This window comes from Delphinus delphis, chromosome 2 (genome assembly GCF_949987515.2).
Source record: "Delphinus delphis chromosome 2, mDelDel1.2, whole genome shotgun sequence".
In the NCBI taxonomy this organism is placed as follows: Eukaryota; Metazoa; Chordata; class Mammalia; order Artiodactyla; family Delphinidae; genus Delphinus; species Delphinus delphis.
In genome coordinates, this window is record NC_082684.1 from 37435108 (window position 1) to 37458651 (window position 23544).

The window sequence follows — 23544 nt, forward strand, 5'->3', positions numbered from 1 at the left end:
CCAACAAAGCCAAACATTAACTTTGGCCTAAAACATACAAAAGTCTGCTTTTCTTTTCCTTAGCATCACCCCTAGCAGCTGGACTCCCAAGGTAATCCTAATACTTGGGTTTGCCACACAGTTGCTTAAACACAAAGCAGCTCCACTATGAAAAGTTTGCCCCCATCTATTCTTCATGGTAGTCCTTTCCCCATCTTTAACTACACCCAATTTGTGTACTTGATACAGTCTGGTGTTTGGGGGGTTTTATTTTTACACTGTTTAAATTGAGGTATAGCTTCCATTTATGCAGTAAAGCACGTAAATCTTAAGTGGACAGCTTGATGAATTTTTTTTTTAACATCTTTATTGGAGTATAATTGCTTTACAATGGTGTGTTAGTTTCTGCTTTATAACAAAGTGGATCAGTTATACATATACATGTTCCCATATCTCTTGCATCTCCCTCCCTCCCACCCTCCCTACCCCACCCCTCTAGGTGGTCACAAACCACCTAGCTGATCTCCCTGTGCTATGCGGCTGCTTCCCACTAGCTATCTATTTTACGTTTGGTAGTGTGTATATGTCCATGCCACTCTCTCACTTTGTCACAGCTTACCCTTCCCCCCTCCCCCTGATGAATTTTCTACTATGTATATACCCATGTAACCACCACCCAAATCAATATATAGACCATTTCCAGCACCTCAGAAGGTTCTCTTGTACTTTCCCCTGCCAGTTGACAACCCGCAAAAAGTAACCACTATTCTGACCTCTATCAATACAGTTCTTTTCTTTTGTCTGTTACTGTAAACTTTTATATAAATAAAATCATACAATATTTACATTTTTGTGTCTGGCCTTTTTCATTCAACATTATGTCACACAATCTACCTTTTAAATCATATCATCCCATGTATATTCTCCAAAATCAAGTGGGGAATATACATGGGAAATCAATCAAGCCATTTTAAAGAATAATTTGGTAGCGAACCAAAAGAAACTTTAGTTTATGAATGTTTTATGAATAATAAAGTCAGTGTGAAACTGATATCTGTAAATTCGTTAGTAGGATCATACAGGAAAAAGTCCCACTTGGGGTGGGTTATTATTAGATTAGCACTGAAAAATTAGTTTGAAAAATACTACAAAATAACTTCATTTATAAAGATCAGTACGTAAAAAGTATGGTGCAATTTTTATCATAAGAAGAGAGGATTGAGATGGCCTTTATATATATATGAAGACTGAGAAAAGAAAATATTTGCACTGAAAATTTGCACCCACACTTTACCGTGTATATTTTGACTCCTGTGATTATCCTGTCTGTCTAATCTCAGAGCTATCTTGCTGTCTTTGTCACTCTCACATTCACTAAGTATGATGTTTCAGGAGTTACTCGACTGAATCTTCTGTGACATATCTGAGAAGAAAAATTGAACTCACTGCTGTGGAAATGACAGATTACTCAAACACTGAAATAAATATTCCATGAAATGTAAACTTTTGATTTTGACTTTAATATAATGGTTAGCCTTTAAATTATTCATGTTTAAGTGCTATTAAATATTTAATTATATTTATAATGTAACTATAAATTACATCTGCACAGCCAACTCCTTTTCTGACCTTCAGCCCCATTTGACCAACAGCCTAACAGATGTGTCCACGTCATAGCAACCTCAAACACATCACCAGTTTTGCCTCTTTTATTCTGTATATGGGGGAAGGGCAATCCCAGCCAACAAATCACCCAAGCCAGACACCTGGGAGCCAACCTAAGCACCTACTTCTCCCTCTCCCTTCACTTTCAGGCACTATATGGTATCAATCAATTCTATCCAAACATCCTGCCAATTTCATCTCTTGCATATTTCTTAGTCCTGCACCCTTTTCTCTCTGACTCTGTTTCTTACCTGGATAACTATTTATAAGCCTCCTACAATTAGCCTTCTAACTGGCCCTGTGCCTCTAGTCTTCCTCTGCTTGAATCTATTTGGTTGATTGTACTTGTTCAATAAACATTTGGTGAGTGCCTACTCTGTGAAGTTCTGCAGATGGCTCCAGGGACATGAAGATGACTAAGACAGTTCCGGCCATTGAGGTCTTGCGGTCTATCAGAGGGAGACAGTGTATAAAGTGGAAAGGACTTGGATAAATCTTGGTTCAAAATGTCAGTTCTGCTACTTACTGGCTGGATGACTTTGGTTCAGTGGCTTAATCTCCCTGAGCCTTGTTTCTTCATCTATGAAATGGAGATATTAGTGCTCACTTTCCATGGCTGTTTTAAGACTCAGAAAAATAAGCAAATGTCTGCGATATAACAGGTGCACAGCAGATAGTGGCTAGTTTTGTTAGTTTAGTGATACACTTTTAATAGAGTCAGTATTTTCTCAATGGAGAATTAAAATTAGTTTTTCTAACCTAATAATTTTACTTTGTAAAATTTACGGTCTACTGCAGCAGGTATAATATATGGTCCCATTAATGTAAAACTCTGTTTCTATAACTCAAAAAGGCAATTTTATAAAGTAGTTAAGAATATGGACTGTTAACCAAGTAGACCTAGATTTAAAACATCTTAATCACCTCTGAGCTGTGTGATTGGCCAAGTCACTTAGTTTCCTTCTAACTTCTTAACGCTTTGACATCAGTTTCTTCATCTGTAAAAGTGGATTAACACGCAGCTGTTTCAAAGGGTTGGTAAACTGATTAGCACGGTGTCTGATACAGAGGAGCAGCTGATAAATGTCATAAGAAGGGGATATCAGGAAGGCTGCCAAAACGGTTATCTCTAGATGCTGCGATTGCAGCAGATATTTATTTTATTCTTTATACTCTTCTGTGCTGCTTGAATTTTTTTATCCCAAACACACGTAATTTTCGTAAAAGCTATAATAAAGTTTTGTTAAAATTTACCTTCTGAATTCAAGAGTTCTGGTTTCATCTTTCCAGTACCACATCCCTAATCGTAATCCCAACTGCTGTAAAATGAAATGATTGCAGCAAAGATAAAGGTTCAGTTTACAATCCACATGTCACAATGAACTTTTAACAATAATTCTCACTAGTTGCTATTTAACTCTATTCAATAAAGGTGTAGAGTCTTAAACTGTTTTTTTTTTTTTTAACTTGAAGCCAGGATTTTATCTTTTTTGATTGTTTTTGGGTGTAGTTTCACTAGAAAGGAAGGAAGGGAGGAAAGTAGGGGAGAAAGGAAGGAAGGGAAAGAAGAGAGGAAGGCTAGGAGCCTGTGTCATCTCACCATAGTAATTTACTGATTAACTGGGACTCAGACCACAATAAACTGGTGCCCAAGGCAGCCCCAATCTTTCAGAGGAGTTAGACAGCAACTCTAATTCTGACCCCACCCTTCGGAGGAAGTGGGCGAAGTACCAGGTTATCCTTTCCAAGCCATGGTAGCGACCAGCCTCCAGCCTCTCCTCTGGGGATCCCACCCAGGGCAGGACCGCTTCCTCCGCAGGCCGGCTATTTATTTTTCAGCCAACCAATTAGAGGTGGTGCGGTGGAACTTTCCTATACCTAGATATCTGTGGGGGGAGCCGGAATTCAATTTTGACCGTTTGCCGAACGCACCTCCATCGTCTGGTTTTTGTAGACAACTAAGCCCAGGTCTCCTCGAGTGAGGTTCGCCCCAGGCTAAGGCGGCGCCCCTGCCTGGGGAGGGCGGAGAGCAGGGCCTTGGCCGAGGGAATGGAGGGCGTCGCTGCACCGCCACCGAGCCCCCGTCGGGCGCCGCGGGCGGGAGGGGGTCGGCTTTCCACCCGCCGCAGGCTGGGGGCGGCCCAGGTGCACTTACATCCGGCTAGTCGGCCTGCGAGTCCAACCGCCGCCTCCTCGAATAAAACTCGGGCACACGATACGTGGCCTTCCGCTGGCCGCTTTAGACCGACCGTCGCGGAGGCAACTAACCGCCCGTGAGCGCTGAGAAACCCCGCCGACGTTGGGCGGGGGCGGGACCCTGCTTCCTCCGCGGCGGTGGCGGGTGGGCGTCACTGCTGCCCATGCTGACACCTTTGCCTGCTGTGGCTCCCTAGCGTCTCACAGCAAAGCCGCACCGGGGTTCCTTCTTTAGAAGTCCGTTCTTCGTGCCTTCCCACCGAGAAGTCAACTGCGTCACTGTTTTTTTGTTTTTAATTAGAATAACTTTTTTTTTGGAGTGGACAGAGCAAGCTCCTATTCCAACTCCCTGCTCCAAAAATCCACTTAGTATGTTATCCTCAGATAGAAGATGTATCAGATATTAAACTAATAAGAACAGATACTACACTTGATCTTAGCCAAAAGGTCTTCAGTTCCTTAGGGAAGCTTCCCCTTTGTTCCAAAGTTTAATAGCACTAAATGAAGTTCAAATCCAGGTTAGAAAAATAAAAACAAATAAAATAAAATAGAAAACATACAGGTTGGGACTAGGTTAATTTAGGGCGGGGCGTGGCAGGAGGGGAGCAAGGGAGGAAATAAGGTTTTCAAAACTGGGTTCTGCTGCATAGCTAGATGTGGAACCCATTTGAAGATATCCAGATGAGGGGTTTACGAGGCTCTTTAAGGAGTAATGTGTGTAACGCATCACCCTGAGTAAGTACTCAAAATTAGTGTCTCTCAAAGCAGAGAAACTTGCTTTGTATCAACGGGTTTTCAACTGATATTTCTGTATTTACACTTTTCAAATCATGTGTCTTGTAATTTCTTCTTGCAACTGAGTTGATATGCAGATTGTTTGGTATTGTTTTCCTTCCATCACTGATGTAAGCAATGCTACATGACACTACATGACTGGGAATGCCTAATATATTCTGCTTTTGTTTTATCCCCACAGCTTAATTAGCGTTAAAGAGATGGTTAGTAAATAGTGATTGTATACTCACATAAACTTTAAAAACATAGCAATAGATATCCCACTGCTTCCCCTTCCCTCCATCCTCCCAGTCTCACTACTTGGTAACACACAATCACTGGTCACAGTGGTATAAAACTGTAATCACCTAGATTCATGTTCCACTCACTTGAGTCCACTGCTGGTAGCTGTTCTGGTTGGCTCAGATATAAGGAAACCCACCTGTACGCTGGCAGTGCTGCTTTCAGGCTGTAGCCTTAGAGGCTGGCTTATTACAAGATGACTCACTTAAAAAGAATTTAGCAAAATATCCCAATCACCAAAAGCTTTTCTCCAAGCAGGGTATTTAACTTTGGGTGGGAAGAGGAGAAATGATAAGTTGAAGCTCCAAAAAGGACTGAGAGAGACCAAGGACTCTGGATGGTACCCATTCCCCACACTTCCAGGCAACTTCTTCAGTTATCTCAGTGAGTGAAGAAATGCTAATAGAAAACCAAAGATCTTTTATACCTTACCATGTTTAACTTTAGGCTATCTAAAATACAAAACTAAGGTAAAAATAAAAGCGTTGAGAACTCAGAACAATGACCTACAAAGAAGTTACATGACAAGTTACGTCACATGTGGTAGAGGGACATAATATTTAAAGGAAAGCCTCGATAACTCTTAAGGAACCATCTTATATTTCTGTATCACTAGGCCCTAACAAAAGAGGGAATAAAAAAATTGTTTTTATGGCTTTAAATCATTATTTATTTTAAAAGTGACCCACTCATTTCTTAGTTTAGATTTTTCACCAGTTAGGTTTTTTGTTAAATGGCATGAGAAACTCACAACCTAAAATGGAAATATAATTTTCTTTAAAAAAAAAAAACCAAACAATTCATGATGCTATAAAGTAGGGATAAAGGTGCCATCTAAATATTTAATAATTTCAAGTGTCCTGTGAGGGAAAGTTGGTTTTTTTTTTTTTTTTTTTTTTGCCTAGTTAAGATAAATTCCTCAAGGTCAAAGAACTCAGAGCATATGACATAGAACTAAGTTGCTGGTCTCAAATTTTAGGCCCAAGATATTAACTGGATATAATGCATGCTTATACTATGAAAAAGTCATAATGGACATATTTTCAAAGTGTTATAATTCTACTTTTAAAACGAACATGTAAGAAAACAGCAATGCCAGTATTTGAATTAGCAACTCCATTTTTGATTGCTTATTTCCCCAGACTTCAATTCACAAACATCCCTATCTATACTTAAAGGGGTGGAGGAAAAGAGTCTATGACTTCATTTGTTCTAAGGGAAAGACATTTCAACATTAAGTATTACTCTATTAAATTTTAGAAATACGTATACCCTAAAATGTTTCCATCCCAAGAGCTATATCAAGAGTAAAAACGTGTATCTTTCTTTAAAGATCCATAATTTTTCTTCAAGGATTTAAATTCTGTATCTAATTTTAATGCTTAAGGATAGTTCTTCACAACAGTTTTCTCATACCTACTTACACATTATACAGAAGCAATTGAATATTCCTGTTGTTCCTTAACCTAAATATATGTATTCCCTTAGCAATTGTCTTGTGACATATGGATCTGAGATTCTTTAAAATTTCAATTCCAGTGTTCAAAAGCAAGGGAAATATACCCCACAATACAACTTTTATAAACTACATTCAACTTAAAGTAGATGAATACCTTATCATGGGCCCAGTATTTGAGCTTCATAAAAAGAAATCTTTTGATTTCATCTAGATAGCCAGGTTATATTCATGTTTAAAATTGTACATAGGATAAAGAAATTCTTAGCTCTCCTTGACATATTGAATAGGTGATACATTAAATATCCTATTATGCATGCTAAATTTAAAGATGTAAAGAGCACTAATATCTCCTAATACACAAGTCATGTGCATGAATTTCCATTACACATATCAAATTAATATGATAAAAAATTTAGGGTAAGCTTCTTTTGAAATTTCATACATCTGAAATACTGTAAACAACCTGCTATGTCTTATTTTGACAGGTATATAGATTCATTGCCTCAAAACAGCCATTTTGTTAATCAGACATTCAGATAAGAAAAAATTAAGTCCCCATTCTGATAAATGTACTTTTTCAATCCCTTAGCATTCTATATGTATTGCATTAGCTTTAGTCATGACCACTAGGCCCTAGCATAACATTGCTTTCAAGTTCAAGGGATGCTAATTATTCCTTAAACTGTAATGTAGCCTCATCCTAAGATCAAGTACTTTTTCCATTATCATTTGACTACAGCTGATCTAAAATCTGCTAAGGAGTTCCCAGGAGTTATCGAGTTACCAGTTTCAACTGACCCCTGGAAACACTGAACGGCTACTTTAGTGGCTTTATCTTAGCAATATTCAGATCTAGGTAAACTTGAGAAGACAGAATTAAAAACACTCAAGGCTAGGACTTTTACAAATTACTTTTCAAAATAATGGAAAATGAAGTATCTACATAGATTGATGTTAGTGTTACAGCAGGTTACCAGAGACCAGGCCAAAGAGAATACCATTGGTCATTTTTCTGATACTTTAAAAACTAATCTCTCCCAAACTGAGGTCTAAAATGAGTCATACTAATACCAAATTGCACTTACAGAAAGACTCCATTATACTTTATATACTTTGAAGTTAGAGCAAGGGATAAACACTTTCAATAAAGGACTAATAAAAGGTTAAGAATGAGTGTTATCTTGGTAAAAACTCATGTTAAACGTCACTCTAAGGCTACTAATCACCTGATTCTGTTAGTACCAAGGTAGTTTGTCAAATATTTATACGATGCTATCTGCAGTCAATGAAACACCCTTAACTCCTCCTTGCTGAAAACTTTCCACCCTGGCATGAGCACTGAAAAACCCAAGTTATGTCCAGCTTTCAGAGTGTAAAGAGCAACTACCTTTTTAAAAATGTTTATTTTGAAGCAATTTCCAACTGCCTTTTTATCTCCCCACCCCACCCAAATGAGACCTGTTAAAAAAGGAAAAAAGTATACGTAAAAAGAGTCAGCTCTTCTGTGAGAGGATCATTACTAAAGCTCAATATTTTTAGGCTGCTTTGTTCTCTCGTTTTTATATTATTTCAAAAATTAATCTCTGCATGATATGGAAGTGTCCACTACTAAATTAAAAATTAGCTTCTATAAGTCACTGTTATGAGCAACATGAAGCAAATCTACATCACTTGGAAGAAGATATTAAAATGTCTGTATGGTGAAAACACTAGGTTAACTATGCATTTTCCAATCAGCTTTTACTGAATTTCTTCCACATTCTCCTTAAAGAGAATCAATCAGAACAAAGCAGATGTGTCATTCCACTAAAATATGAACCCCCCCCCCCACCAAGGATATGGATTTTAAAGCTTAAGCCCAGGATAGTGGATCTCAAAGGGTTGTAATATTCCTATCTGTGACAATCTCAAATCGGAAATACTGGAAAATGGACAAGTTGTATATTGACGAAATACAGGACTATCTTGCAGTTTGTTTTTTAAAAAAGAAATATATTCTAGTCATTTAAGGCAGGTATTGAAAAGGCATTATGATTCTCAAATCAGAAGAAAAAACTATATTATCTTCCTCTAACCTGCAGGTAATTTAACTGCTGAAAACATATTCTTCTTGAATTTGCCATAAGCCCAGAAGTTGAGCTGTTTTACTAGAAAATTAAAGTTAACAAATTTGACTAAATTTGGAGTCAGTATTAAGTGGCTTTAACGTTTGCCTGCTGGATCTTGTTTCAGGCACCTGTATATTGCAGAAAGCAACTTGTTTCATACTATGTTGGGCTATTATCAGAAGACAACACCTGCCCCAGCTTTCGTTTAGAGAAAGAATCTTTCTGTACTTAACCCTGGAACATACCTTGTATTCTGTTGGAATATTCAGGTGGGGGAAAACGTTTACCCAGATCTTTTCCCCTTAAGTTGCTGGTAATTCAAAGCAGGAACCTCATCAGAAAATTAGGGAACACTGAGTTAGATAAATTTCATCTTCTACTAATATCTTAGTTAAAGACTAACATGGGTAAAACAGTAAGAAGGGAAAATTGAAAACTCCAACACAATAATTTTTAGATCAATTTCAGCTTTACTTTTAAATTTGTACTTATGCATTTGTTTATAAAAAGTATGCCTGTCCTTAACATTACTGCAATGTTCACTTTCCTCTTAAAGTAGTACATAAAAATAAACAATTCAAGCTTCTGTATATTTTATTGTTACCAAGCTTCCACAGAACATGTGTGCAAACTTCAGGTTTCCCATCTCAAAACTCCATGTACAAACTAAGCTAACCAAAAACGCTCAAGTCAGCAAATATGCAAAATGCATTAAAGAGAAACCTCAAATAATGTTTTTAAAAGCCAAACTTTAGAACTAACCTTTTATAATTAAACTAAGTTGTTGCACCTTTCCTTTCATATGCATACACCGGGCTAAACACTTCCAACAATAGATCTCATACTTGGCACAAGGACATTTCAAAGAAAAAACAAAAACAAAAGGAAAAAGAAAGGAAAAGAGGTTTACGCTGACTCGAGTCCAAGTTTAGTCCACTTCCTCGATGGTCGGTCCCCCGGAGGCTCCTGAAACACCGCTGCCGCCGCCGCCAGGGCCGCCTTGGTAAAGTTTGCTGATGATGGGGTTGCAAACTCTTTCGAGCTCTTTCTGCTTGTGTTCATACTCATCTTTTTCCGCCATCTGGTTTCGGTCAAGCCAGTTGATCACCTCCTGACACTTGTCGAGGACCTTGCTTCTGTCCTGTTCGCTAATCTTGCCCCTCAGTTTCTCGTCTTCCACCGTCTGCTTGATGTTGTAGGTATAGGACTCCACGGCGTTTTTGGCGGCCACTCGGTCGCGATTGGCCTCATCTTCCGACTTGTACCGCTCCGCCTCCTGCACCATCCGGTCAATGTCGTCCTTGCTCAGACGACCCTTGTCGTTGGTAATGGTGATTTTGTTTTCTTTACCGGTGCTCTTGTCGGCGGCGGTGACGTTGAGGATGCCATTGGCGTCAATGTCGAAGGTGACCTCGATCTGGGGGACCCCGCGGGGCGCCGGGGGAATCCCGGTCAGGTCGAACTTGCCTAGCAGGTTATTGTCCTTCGTCATGGCCCGTTCGCCCTCGTACACCTGCACCAGCACGCTGCTCTGGTTGTCTGAGTAGGTGGTGAAGGTCTGCGTCTGCTTGGTGGGGATCGTGGTGTTCCTTTTGATGAGTGGAGTCATGACGCCGCCAGCCGTCTCAATGCCCAGCGACAACGGGGTCACGTCGAGTAGCAGCAGGTCCTGCACGTTCTCTGACTTGTCCCCGATGAGAATGGCCGCCTGCACCGCGGCTCCGTAGGCCACCGCCTCGTCAGGGTTGATGCTCTTGTTCAGCTCCTTGCCATTGAAGAAATCCTGCAGCAGCTTCTGGATCTTGGGGATGCGAGTGGAGCCGCCCACCAGCACTATCTCCTGGATCTGGCCCTTGTCCAGCTTGGCGTCGCGCAGCGCCTTCTCCACCGGCTCGAGGGTCCCGCGGAACAGGTCGGCGTTGAGCTCCTCGAAGCGGGCACGGGTGATGGACGTGTAGAAATCCACGCCTTCGTAGAGCGAGTCGATCTCGATGCTCGCCTGAGTGGACGAGCTCAGGGTGCGCTTGGCTCGCTCGCAGGCGGTGCGGAGTCGCCGCACGGCGCGCTTGTTGGGTGCAATGTCCTTCTTGTACTTGCGCTTGAACTCCTCCGCCAGGTGGCTCACCATGCGGTTATCGAAGTCCTCACCGCCCAGGTGCGTGTCGCCAGCCGTGGACTTCACCTCGAAGATGCCGTCCTCGATGGTCAGGATGGACACGTCGAAGGTGCCTCCGCCCAGGTCGAAGATGAGCACGTTCTTCTCGCCGCCCGCGGAGCCCTTCTTGTCCAGGCCGTAGGCGATGGCCGCCGCCGTGGGCTCGTTGATGATGCGCAGCACGTTGAGGCCCGTAATGGTGCCCGCGTCCTTGGTGGCCTGGCGCTGCGAGTCATTGAAATAGGCCGGGACGGTGATGACCGCGTTCTTCACCTTGCCCCCCAGGTAGGCTTCGGCGATCTCCTTCATCTTAGTGAGGACCATGGAGGAGATCTCCTCCGGGAAGAAGGTCTTGATCTCTCCCTTGTACTCAACCTGCACTTTGGGCTTCCCTCCCTCGCTCACCACCCGGAATGGCCAGTGCTTCATGTCCGACTGCACTGTGGCGTCCTCGAACTTCCGACCGATCAGCCTCTTGGCATCGAAGATGGTGTTTGTGGGGTTCATGGCCACCTGGTTCTTGGCGGCGTCCCCGATAAGGCGCTCGCTGTCGGTGAAGGCCACGTAGCTAGGGGTGGTGCGGTTGCCCTGGTCGTTGGCAATGATCTCCACCTTGCCATGTTGGAAGACCCCCACGCACGAGTAGGTGGTGCCCAGGTCGATGCCGATAGCCGGGCCGCGGGCAGACATTCTGACTGAGACAGGCAAGCGACGTTAGACGACACCACCTAGGGCAGAAAATCCGCGGCCTCAAGTAACGGTCTCCTCGCACCAAGCACAGTGAGCGTAACAACCGTCTCCCTCTCCCCTCGCTCGGCTCCCCACTCTTATAGTCGCCTCCCTGCCGCCTTCAGAGCCAATCCGCTCTCGGGACCGCCCGCCACAGGCTTGCCTGGGCCGGAGTGACCCGCCTGCGGCCCAACAGACTTCTAGATGGGTGAGGGGCGGGACTACGGCCCGCGCGAGGATGCGACGGGCGGACGTTATGCAAGTGAGGCTCCGCCCACGCGCCCCAGGTGGCCAGTTGCCTCCGAGGCTCACTAGCAACCGGCGGCTTGGGGGCTTTAGGCTCGCGCCCCACGCGTTTTCGCGATCTTCGCCTTTCCTAAGGCGGGATTCGTCGACGTCCGTTGGATTGGCAGGACACGCGGCCAATAAGCAGAGCGGACTCCCAAGTAGGGTGGGGAAGGAAGTGCTGGGGCGTGGCGCCGGGAGGAGGCGCGGAAGGGGAGCGCCGAGAGGGGAGCTACTTCGGCCCATCGTTCAGTTCTTAAGGCCTGAAATGCCGTCCAGTTCCTAGTGTGTCCACCAACCTAGCTCGTAGGGGCGGGGTAATTCATTCTGAGTTGGTGGCCAGTAGGAACTAGGGCCAGAGCAGGCATTTTTCTTCCGCCGGCGCGTGGGCGTTGGCTTCGCTTGGCCTGGGCGTGAGGGCCGCTCTTGACCCCTGGGAGGAGCGGGCGTAGGGGGGTTAGACAAAGAGAAATGACGCGGAAGTTCCTAGGCTGGGCCGTCGGCCTCCTGGAATTTAATTTTGCGTGCTTCGCAGCGTCTCAGTGGGTGTGAACGCTGGATAAAAACTGCCTGGCGGGCGGGGACAGCAGGAGCCCGGGAGACCGCCCGGAGAGGCCGACCGTTTTTCGGCGCCGCGCGCGAGGCGGCCTGCAGAGTGGGAGACGAGATAGGTTGCAACTCGTCTTCCCCAAAGTGTAAACTTTCTCGACCTCGCTTTCCGTTTTCCCAGCTTGTCCTGCGACTTAAGCTTCCTAGTATCACCTCCCTGTTCTCTCCACTGCTTTCTTTATTTTCCGTTTCAAGTGCTTTAAACGCCGCTTTGAGTTCTTCACGAGGAAGTCTATAGTCAAAACGCACACTTTGAAGTACCATAAAATAACCCAGCCTCAACACCTCTCACGATTCTCTCAACCCCAGGTTAAGCACGCGCGATCATGTTTATGACTGAGTTACGTTTATGAATGAGCTCAACCGAGTGAGTTTATTTTCTTTAGCTATGCTGAAGTTACACTAGAGGCGTAAACTCTTAAGAGAAGGTAGATGAAAAGGAGCGCAACTTATTCTATAACGTTTAAGAGTAATATATGGGGCTTCCCTGGTGGCGCAATGGTTGAGAATCTGCCTGCCAATGCAGGGGACACGGGTTCGAGCCCTGGTCTGGGAGGATCCCACATGCCGCGGAGCTACTAGCCCTGTGAGCCACAGTTACTGAGCCTGCGCATCTGGAGCCTGTGCTCTGCAACAAGAGAGGCCGCGATAGTGAGAGGCCCGCGCACCACGTTGAGGAGTGGCCCCCACTTGCTGCAACTAGAGAAAGCCCTCGCACAGAAACGAAGAGCCAACACAGCCATAAATAAATAAAATTTTTTTTTTAAAAAAGGCAAAATTCCAAAAAAAAAAAAAAGTAATATATGGGAGTAGGTCTGGAGGTATTGTCTGGCACCAAGTGATAGGTGGTAGAAGCAGTCTCCTATAAGTGGACTCTGGAAGGAGGACAGTAACAAAACAGCGATAACCCTTCACATTATGTGGGGAAGTTGGAGACAGTCATTCAATTAGCTTTAAGAAGTCCCAGGATGTGAGGTAAAAGACAAATGCAAAAATAATCTGTCTTTATGAGGTTGAAAGCCCAATAAATAGATAAAAATAATTCGAGGGGCTTCCCTGGTGGCGCAAGTGGTTGGGAGTCCGCCTGCCGATGCAGGGGACGCGGGTTCGTTCCCCGATCCGGGAAGATCCCACATGCCACGGAGCGGCTTGGCCCGTGAGCCATGGCTGCTGAGCCTGCGCGTCCGGAGCCTGTGCTCCGCAACGGGAGAGGCCACAGCAGTGAGAGGCCCGCGTACTGAAAAAAAAAAAAAAAAAAATTCGAGAGAAGTGCTATAGGGAACACAGAGGCGGGGGCACATCCAGACAGGGTAAAGTATGTTCCTGAGGGCTTCCTGGAAGAGGTGACATGCCTGAGCCAGGTGCTGACCTTTGCCATTCTTTGCATGGGTTGTAGCATGGGTAAAGATGAGAGCGGCGTGTGCTGGCGGCAACTACAAGTTCAGTGCGGAAGATTAATGTCACTACATGGCGAGGGATACGAACCAGAAACAGTCTCTTCAGGAGGACAAGATACATTTAAAAGCTTTATGTGCTGTGATATTTTTCCTGAGGCTGTGGGAAGGGGAAACTCCTTTGAAGGAGGCTAATGTATAGTTAATATCAAAGTTGTTTGGGACAGTGCTCGAGAAAAGTTTTTGTCTGAGAGACACAAAAGTTATCTGTGACCAAAAAGTAATATTGACAGAATCCAATTAAGTCAATCAATGGACATTTAAGTTTCTTTTATCCAGTTGTGTATGTAATTTCCAATTTTTAAAAACATGTATTAATTTGTAAATCTCATTTCACAATTCACATCTCTTTTTCCACGAAAGCAGTTAAGGAAAAAATTTGAACCAGGAAAACTTTTTTTTTTTTAATTAGGAAAACAAAGACCAAACCAAAAAGTTTCTACTGAAGTTGCCTTAAATTTTGAGTACAGATTTCTTGATTTTATTCTTAGAAATTCTTGTCTTTTGTGTAGTTAAAAAAGGGAGTGGAGGGAATTAGTGGGCTGGAGAGCAATACAAATTCTTTGTAGAACTAATGATATGATGTAATTTAGGGACAGGGTCCCAACTACAACTGAAAGCAGAAGAGAATTGTGAGAAACACAATCTCTTCAGATCTCTTGTGTTCAGACAGTCCTCACACACTTACCTCAAGCAAAGCAAGATTGCAAAAAAGCAGACATGCCAGTTCTTAACGCAAACACTAAAATTACAGCTTCAGAAGGGAGAGGTTCTTTTGTATAGTAACTATGTCCTGTATGCACAGTTATTGCAAACAAATCTTGCAATCTACCACATTCATCTTTTTTTAAATTTATTTTATTTATTTTTGGTTGCATCGGGTCTTCGTTGCGGTGCACGGGCTTCTCATTGCAGTGGCTTGTCTTGTTGCGGAGCACGGGCTCTAGGTGCGTGGGCTTCAGTAGTTGTGGCACGTGGGCTCAGTAGTTGTGGCTTGCAGGCTCTAGAGCACAGGGTCTGTGTCCAGTAGCTGTGACACACGGGCTTAGTTGCTCCGTGGCATGTGGGATCTTCCTGGACCAGGGCTTGAACCCGTGTCTCCTGCATTGGCAGGCGGATTCTTAACCACTGTGCCACCAGGGAAGTTCCACATTCATCTTTAACACAGCTTTCTGAAACCAGAGTAGCAATTTTATCTGTATTTTCATTAGGTATATGTATTTTTTCTGCTGTAACTTTTCACCTAATAAATTGATATTTCATAAGTTTCATACTTTAAATAGCATCCTGAGCTTTTCTCAAAAAGACAGTATTTGCATTTTTATTTCCTATGAAATAAACTTTTACAATCCTAGAACATTATCATATACTGACCATTCTTGGAGTTTTTATATTTTTCCTTATTTGTATTGATTTTTTAAAAATGTTCTTTTCTATTTGATGATTGTGGCTCATAATTCATTAAACATGTAGCCCATTAAAAATGGTCAAATTAGCAAATTTATGATCCAGTGAAATTCATCAATGCCAGTAATGGTGCGGCAAAACAGGTAAACCCTACTGGTGGGAATGTAAAATAGTACAATCTTTCTGGAGGGCAATGTGACAATATTTTTTCTTTACCTTAAGTATGATCATACCCTTCATTTAGCATTACTCTGTGGGATTTATCCTAAGGAAATAATAGAACGTGCAGGTATATTATTTATGATAACAATGATAAAAGAGAAATGGCTTAAATATCTGACAATAAGAAAATGATTTTTTGAATTATAGTCATGGATTATTATGTAGCCCTAAAAATTGTTTACAAGATTTTTAATGATATGGGAAAATGTTCTTGGTATAATAAAGGGGAAAAATAAGATACAAGGCTTTTGTATATTCTTATCCGATATGTAGGATAATCATATATATGAAAATTGCATAAAAATGGTTATCTTTAGAGGGTAGGATTATCAGTAATTTTTCTAAATTTTCTTGTACTTTACAATTGATTTTTCAAGCTTGACTATTAACATTCAACTGAAAGTTTGCTAATCCTACTATTTACATAGAAATTACTACTGATTTTCAACAGGTGTAATCTGACAGATTATAAATACTAGGGTGTTTCGAAATATTTTTAAAATCCAAGGACTGAGATTTTATACAGTCTAGAAAAAGCAAGAGCTTTAATATGTATCAAATTTTCTCTGATTAATTCCCCAAACCCAGAAGAGTACCTGGAAAACAGTAGTAATTTACTAGCTCAATGTTTATTAAAAGTGACCTGAGGCATATTATTTAACAAAAAAAACCCTGGAAATAATAACTTGTTTTTTCCTGTATAAAAGGAAGGTTCTCTGCCTACCTCTTATATTTCTGAACTAAATAATACTGCAGAGACCAAAAGTTGAAACAAATTTACATCTGAAAATATTTGTACCTAGATATACAAAGATGAATAAGATGAGGTCTAAAACTGTGTGCTTGGGTAGTCAGGCCTGCCCTAAGGAGACTAAGTGAGCAAGAATACATTTTTCTCCAGAATTACTAGGAAAAAAATTTACAGATTTTCTGGAACCCTCTCAATCCCTACCCAGGCACAACCTTCATAAAGGTTGTGGATTGTTTTGAAGAGGTAATGTTGGCCTGAAGAGAAGGTGGAGTCAGTAGCAGCCTATAATTTGAGGGCCTATCAGCAAACTGGAGTTCAACTATTACATTTAAGATCTCTATAAATACTACAATTTTATAATTCTTTGGATGTACCTTGTCCCCAAACATTTCTCCAGTCACCTGTCACTCTAGGAAAAATTTCACCATCTGTTTCTTTGAGTCTTAAGAAACTCAGTCTTTGAAAGTTCTAATTGAACTGTAGGTACACAGTAGCCTGGGGTAGGACACTACCATGCTTAGCCTTGTATGGCTAAGCGTGGTAGTGTTTGTATGGAAGGCTAAGCGTCTCAAACCTGGAAGAGAAGCTTTTCCAGAAAAGAAGTGAATCTGTGCAAAAGCAGACAAACTATACCTTCTTCAGTTTTGTAGAGTGCTAATCTCGAGGACAGACTCTTGTGGAATAGTCTGAAATAATCTGAAAGAAGTGAAGCTGTTGTCTTACAAGTGGAGACTAAGATTCAACATGCCATTATTGCTAATGCTTATTAACTTCTGTGAAATTATGGCAATTATCTTTCAGGACTTACCTGAAATGAAGAGAAAACTCATTGCTTATCACTTGAAAAAAGAAAAACAATGTCTTAAACTGAAAATGAACAAAATGAATTATATCGGTAATTCTCTGAATAAATTATTTTGAGAAATGGATTAACCCTCTAAAAGAACTAAATACTATGTCAGTGGATTTTTATAAATAATTATCTATTTTTATATTATGAGGAAACCTAATTTGTTGCCGTTTGTGTTTGCTCTGAGATAGTACTTTTCTAGTCATTCTATATTGAAAGAAACCAGGATTTGGAAATAAGAATTTTAGTTAATCTTTGTGCACTTCATAAGCTGCTCAGAAATACCATAATTAGCTATATCAAATACTTTATTATTTTGGTATTATAGAATGAAAAGGATTGATAACTTTTCAATCAAATAATTTTTTTAAAAGAGCCAGGTTGGAAAAGTACAGTATAAATAAAAGTAATATACAGACATTTTAACTTCTGGACATAGAGGAGGAAATTTTATTAGGTAAAGCAATGGATTAAAAAATGTAACAAAAATTCTCTATGTAACCCAGTAACTCCATTTTATACTAATATACAGAAAATAATCACATTATGGAATGCATTTATATCACTTATAATTACTGTAATTCATTACATTTGTAGTTTAGTACAGTCAGAATTTAAGCCATATTTCTTTTGTAAATCTAATTCCACCAGTAAATCAAAAAGTAACTGTTGAGTTTCTACTATATTGATCTGGCACCTTTAATAATTGATAGTATTCATCTTTACTGTTTCCTATTTATTTGTTAGAAGTCTGCAGTTCTATATGCTTCTTCATGTTTCTAGATGACTAGCTATAGTTTTTGTTTTTGTTTTAGACTCTAACACTTTAAGCTTATTTGTTATATTTCTCTTAAAGCAGGCGAATTCATATGAATTTGAAGTCTTTAGTGGATTTCTCATCTCCCTTTTCACCCCTGTACCCATTATCACATTCTAATTAACTCTTTCTGATTTTTTGTTAGTCTAATTATTAGAATGAATAGTCGTGTTATTCCTACTTTATAGCTAGAGATGTTAATTGACTTAAATTCTTCATCTGCTATTATATATACTCTAAGATAGATCTCTTTGTGTAACTCCTTATTATAACATTTGAAACATAGGCATAAAAACAAAATAAACATTTCTGAAAATATATAACATCTTGATATTGCAGAAGAAACAATAATAATAATATTGATGATGATATTGAGTTGGGTATGCAGTTAACCAAAACTACAAATATACTCACAATATGGAAATAATATGGCTATGAGATTCATATGGTTGAGAAATGTGTATCTATCTATCTTCAGGTTAAAATATCATCAAACATTTCATTTTCCCATGAAAGGTTTTTTAAACATGTTAACCATTGTTTCATTCAATACTTAGTTGAATTTTATCTTGAAATTTTAAAGCTGAGAAGCATGGTATTTTATATCAATACTAAGAAAAATGTTTAACAGAAGCTTATTCTGCCTTTTTAGGTTACATTGCTAAGTTGAGAAGAAAATAATGTGTCTTAAGATATATTCTTCTTGGTTGTCTGTGATTTGTGAAAATATACCACTGTTGAAATAATACCACTTCTGTTTTTCCTTCAAGTAACAGACTTAAAAGGGAGCCTCGTTAATATTAATAATCAAGTTTGTGACTGGTATATACAGTGAAAAAAGAAGAAAGGCAAATGTTACATTACAGTAAGCAATAACTAGATTATCTTTTCTTGGTAAAATATTGGTCTTACATGATTTTTTCTCTGTACCCACATTTTTTTTTTTTTGCCGTACGCGGGCCTCTCACTGTTGTGGCCTCTCCCGTTGAAGAGCAACAGGCTCTGGACGCGCAGGCTCAGCGGCCATGGCTCACGGGCGCAGCCGCTCCGCGGCATGTGTGATCTTCCCGGACCGGGGCACGAACCCGTGTCCCCTGCAACGGCAGGCGGACTCTCAACCACTGTGCCACCAGGGAAGCCCATCTTTTTTTTTTTAAGATTATTTTTGATGTGGGCCATTTTTTTTGGAAGTCTTTATTGAATTTTGTAACAATAGTGCTTCCGTTTTTATGTCTTGGGTTTTTGGCCGCGAGGCATGTGGGATACTAGCTCCCCAACCAGGGATCGAACCTGCACCCCCCTGCATTGGAGAGTAATGTCCAACCACTGGACCGCCAGGGAAGTCCCCACATCTTTTTATTTATACTCTAAGCTACAGATTTTGGGGTGAAATTTTTGAAACTACATTTCATGATATGTAAACTGTAATTCCATTTAAGTTTAGAGTTATATGCGTTTACACAGATATGTGATTACCTCACTTTATAATGTATTTATAGTAGCCTAGCAAGCCCTTTTCTTTTAGGAGGGATTCTTGAAGAAAATTAGTATATAGAGTTTTATTTTAGTGTAGCTTTAACCACTGATGTTGTATGAATATTCTAGTTACTTTTCTTTAGCTGATTTTTCACAAATAACAGGAGAGTCACCATGAATCGATTTTGTCACAACAAAGTGATCCCAAAGTAATCTTTACTGAGTTTTCTTGGATCCTTGCAACTGGAACTTTTGGGGTTGATGAGGTTTGTCAGAAGACAGAAAAGATGCTGTCACTTCAGATCTGATATTCCTGGGTCTGGACTTAAAGATTATCTGTTGAAGATTGATTCTTGCCCATGTCCTCTCCAAATTCAGATCTCACTTCTCCAGAGGTTTAGAAGGCCCTATTTGACCACTGCCACACAGAAAAAGACAAAACTCAAGAAAAATAATATTACAAGTTGACTGCCCTACAAGATACAACATAATTCTTAGGTCAGAATTTCATGACTTTTGGCACCAGGCCAGCACACTGTTACTAGAATAAAGAATGGGAGCAAAAGCACAGATCCTAGAACTTAGATCTATTTAATTTATTCCCCAATGTAACTCACTGTACCCTTTAAATATAAGGTGTTCTTTTTACCAATATAATTTTTCAGCTATTGGGGCACCTTTTTTTTTTTTTTCTTACGTGAGCTAGAACAGGTAGGGCTCATAAAGATGTAACAGAAAGATAGGAGAGCAGCCAGGTGGAGGAAAGTAGGGAGGAAGGAAGCAGTTAAAAATTGTTTACTTAAAAAAAAAAAAGAAGTGTTTTCTTTCAACTAAAATAATTTTACAATGAACTTGTTAATAGCAAATCTCTGAATGAAACATAGATCTAACAAGTTCGTATTCTTTTTACTGAGTGCCTTCAGCCATCAAGCTAACATTGTTCTTTTTCAATGTAAAGTGTTTTACACTCTGCAGATGAAAATAAAGTACACACATACACACACACACACACACACACATACACGAGGAAGAACTTTCCTTCAAATTCCTAAGCTGCCCCAGTGATTCTGGGTAGAATTATATTTTTCACAGCAATGATTTGCCCTAATTTTGTAAAAAGGAAATTGTCTCTTAAATATTTTTCTCCACATCAGGGAACACATAAGCATTTGAAAGAAACGATGACTTTCATAATCTGGATGTTTATATTTCTGTCATCTAAAAATGAGTTCTGCTGATTCTGATTGGTATAAGCAACTGGTTGAAGTAGAATAAAAACAACATAGTAACTTTTAAAATAAAGCTTAACTGGGATTTCATAAGCTGTCTACCTAACTATTCCTTTCTCAAATAGGTAAGTACAGAGTTATGCAAATTTTCTCAGATAAAATTATTAATATTCCTGACTCATGAAATCATGTCTTTTACATTTGTGTCATCCTTTGGCCCTAGAGTTTCCTGTAATCTTTACTTATTACAGTGGTGATTAGTACACTGATACATTTAATTCAGAGCCAAATACTGAATTGTAATCTTCACACCATCCTTTTTATCAGCAAATGAGTAAGATGATGAGTAAAATTATAAATGGCTTCCTGCCCACTAGTGATCTGTGTTGGATTCTGATAGAAAGGATGAACAATTCTGCCACTAATAATGGACCTCAATGATTTGGTTCTCCTAAAAATAGTAAGAGAGCAACTTATATGGATTTAACTTCTTAATGCTAAAGTCAACTAAGCACATGCATGTAAGTGGTATTAAATTGGTTCAAAATTAGCATGAATTTATAAGCCGCTATTGTCATTTAGTTAATATTTATATTTACCAATATTTATAGACACAAACATTCTAAACCCTTGCACTTTTGCCTCTTACCCGCATATAAATTTATAAGTGGCTAAATTTCACCTGGTCTTATTATGAGACTCTGCCCATATGTTACCAAGGAATAGGTCCTTGAGTTTGATAGAAGGCAATGAAAGTGGGCCACCTAAGTGATTATATAAATATTATCTATGGAATCTTCACCATTTATTCTTCTATTTTCACTTCAAAAAAAATAACATTTGGCAGTTGGTAGAGAGATCATTAAAGTAGTAGACTTAACATAGTAATAGTAAAACCTATTGTATATGTTTTAGAAATCAGGCAATAGATGCATGAAATTAAAATCAGATTAGATTGGGAGGGGCGTTGTTTCACTTAAACCATTAGGCTATTCATTGCTTAAAGGTTTGCTGCTAGGTTAGGGTGGATATTCAACTGTTGTTTCCTGAAATTTCATTTCTTTTACAAGTAACATTGTTAAGTTTACACTAGAAATACATAGGTATTTTTGGTAAATTGAATTATAAATGGCTAGAATAACCAACTTTTATTTTTAGACAAACTTAGATTGCTCTATAAACTTTAATCAATTACAATATGGTAATTAAGTATTTTGTTTTGTTTTTTAGCCAAACAAATGAAAAATTTCTTATCCACATCATCTGTTAAGGCAAAAAGAGGAAAACTGATTACTCTGGGGTCCTGATTTTTTGCGGGAAGATTTTCAAATGATTTGAGTTAGTCTACTTATCAGTCTCATAACTGATAAAAGGAAATGGTGACTGGTGGGAGAGATTAAAACATAAAGATCGGGAATAGGGAAAACAGAGGGGCAAAAAGTCACAGAGGTAGAAATATAGAAGTTGAACTCAAATTAGTTTTTAGTTGAGCACCTATCATGGGCCCAGAAAAATGGCTGATATACCACTTAATGTTTTAAGTTTAAATAAAGGAAAATTAAAACGTAAGAGTATTTAGTAATTATTTCTAAAGATCATTCTGAATGATCCGCTCAAATACAAATGTTTTGTTTCTGACTGGTGTATTTTCACATTATTCAACATGTTCATTAGGTACCCACTATTACCAGCTATCTTACTAAGCGCAGTAGATGACAGATGATGAACAAGGAGCACAGAGTCTCATAGAAGCTTTGTCACATGTGTTACTGAGCTGAAAAGGCCTTTCTTTGTACTTTTTGTTAGGTGGAATATGTAGCTTAGTGGTTAAGTAGGAATGTAGAATCAAATAGGCCTAGTTTCAAATTCCAGCTCTAGTATTTAGTTTCTGTGTGATCTTAGGAAAAATACTCAGTGTCTCTGAACCTCAGTCTCCCATCTGGAAAATTAGAATACTTACCTCATAAGGCTGTGAGGATTAATTAAAATTAATCTGTAAAGCATTTAGCAGAGTACAAAGAGTGCTAATGAAATGGATGATGGGATTACTGAGAGCCCTGGGATGGATGGTTCATAGGTTTCCAAATCCGGGCCACAGCTTCAAGTTCTTAACACCAACTCTAACTCTACTTGCTTCAGTTCCCTGGCATTCACCCTGTCACCCCATTTACTGCACCTCAGGTATCAGGAGATGGGAGACATTCCACAAGGATATGTTCCCACAGTGCCTTTTGGTACCCTGGGATCTTAGGCATTATCAATGCTAGGGTGCCTTTAGAGCACAGGCTTGTATCGCTGAGAAGCATATGTTACAAAGGAGGTGGTGGTGGTGAGGAACTGATCAAAGTAGATTAATGGCAAAAAAAAGAAATGTGTAACTCATAAAACCCATTTAGAATTAATATACCAAATTGCTTTATTCTCAACTATGCGTGCACATACACACTCAGGTTTTCTCTTCTGGTTGGTACTAATTTAGTGTTTTGTTAACAACAATGACAAGTTTTATGTTTAACTTAACTGTTAGACTAGTTCTTTGGGGAATTTTCCAGAGATCTATTAAATACAGAAGTTCCTTAACTAGTGATATAGAGGAACAGGTATTGTTTAATCAATGAGAAAGTTGCCAACCACCATGAGCCTCTCTTCCCACTTGTTTTAGAATATAAACTTTGGTATATTATCTCACATATTTATGCATATCCTTGGCATGTTCATAAAATTTGTTTCATTAGGCATTCTGTAGCTCTAATTGAATTAGTTTAGTCAAATTGTTTGAACCTATCAAATAACTTCCATTCTACTCACCTCACCTAGAAAACTTCAAATGTTTATTTTTTTATTCAATTTTTATACCTTGTTGATATTTTTGTTCTCAACTACAGTACTTAAGTACGATTTTTACTTAGTCTATTATTTTTCCTTTTAATTGGTGCTGACTACTCTAGAAAGCTCTGTCCTTACTTTATTTTTTTGCGGTACACGGGCCTCTCACTGTTGTGGCCTCTCCCGTTGCAGAGCACAGGCTCCGGACGCGCAGGCTCAGCGGCCATGGCTCACGGGCCCAGCCGCTCCA

At 39.9% G+C, this 23544-nt stretch overlaps 2 protein-coding genes, 1 non-coding gene and 1 pseudogene across 3 annotated transcripts in view; 1 reads left to right on the forward strand and 3 right to left on the reverse strand.

Annotated features, from left to right (window-relative positions):
• PPP1R36 (protein phosphatase 1 regulatory subunit 36) overlaps nucleotides 1-4006 on the reverse strand; it is a 31227-nt gene extending 27221 nt beyond the window's left edge. The window contains 4 exon segments of the mRNA XM_060001533.1: nucleotides 1355-1402; nucleotides 2899-2973; nucleotides 3807-3881; nucleotides 3939-4006. Coding sequence (XP_059857516.1) covers nucleotides 1355-1402; nucleotides 2899-2973; nucleotides 3807-3881; nucleotides 3939-4006 — 266 coding nt within the window.
• Nucleotides 4007-4137: 131 nt separating this feature from the next.
• On the reverse strand, nucleotides 4138-4297 carry LOC132421298 (U2 spliceosomal RNA; annotated as a pseudogene).
• A 4650-nt stretch (nucleotides 4298-8947) lies between these two features.
• On the reverse strand, nucleotides 8948-11618 carry HSPA2 (heat shock protein family A (Hsp70) member 2). The gene has a single exon (XM_060004408.1). The coding sequence runs from the start codon at nucleotides 11327-11329 to the stop codon at nucleotides 9413-9415; it is 1917 nt and encodes a 638-aa protein (XP_059860391.1). The 5' UTR covers nucleotides 11330-11618; the 3' UTR covers nucleotides 8948-9412.
• A 5251-nt stretch (nucleotides 11619-16869) lies between these two features.
• LOC132421486 (small nucleolar RNA SNORD2) lies at nucleotides 16870-16938 on the forward strand. The gene has a single exon (XR_009518730.1). It is a non-coding gene; the product is annotated as a small nucleolar RNA SNORD2 (small nucleolar RNA).
• The last annotated feature ends 6606 nt before the right edge of the window (nucleotides 16939-23544 follow it).

Bases quoted from the DNA above. Each gene is read 5' to 3' on its own strand.
- HSPA2 (XM_060004408.1), bottom strand. From the start codon at position 11,329: ATGTCTGCCCGCGGCCCGGCTATCGGCATCGACCTGGGCACCACCTAC.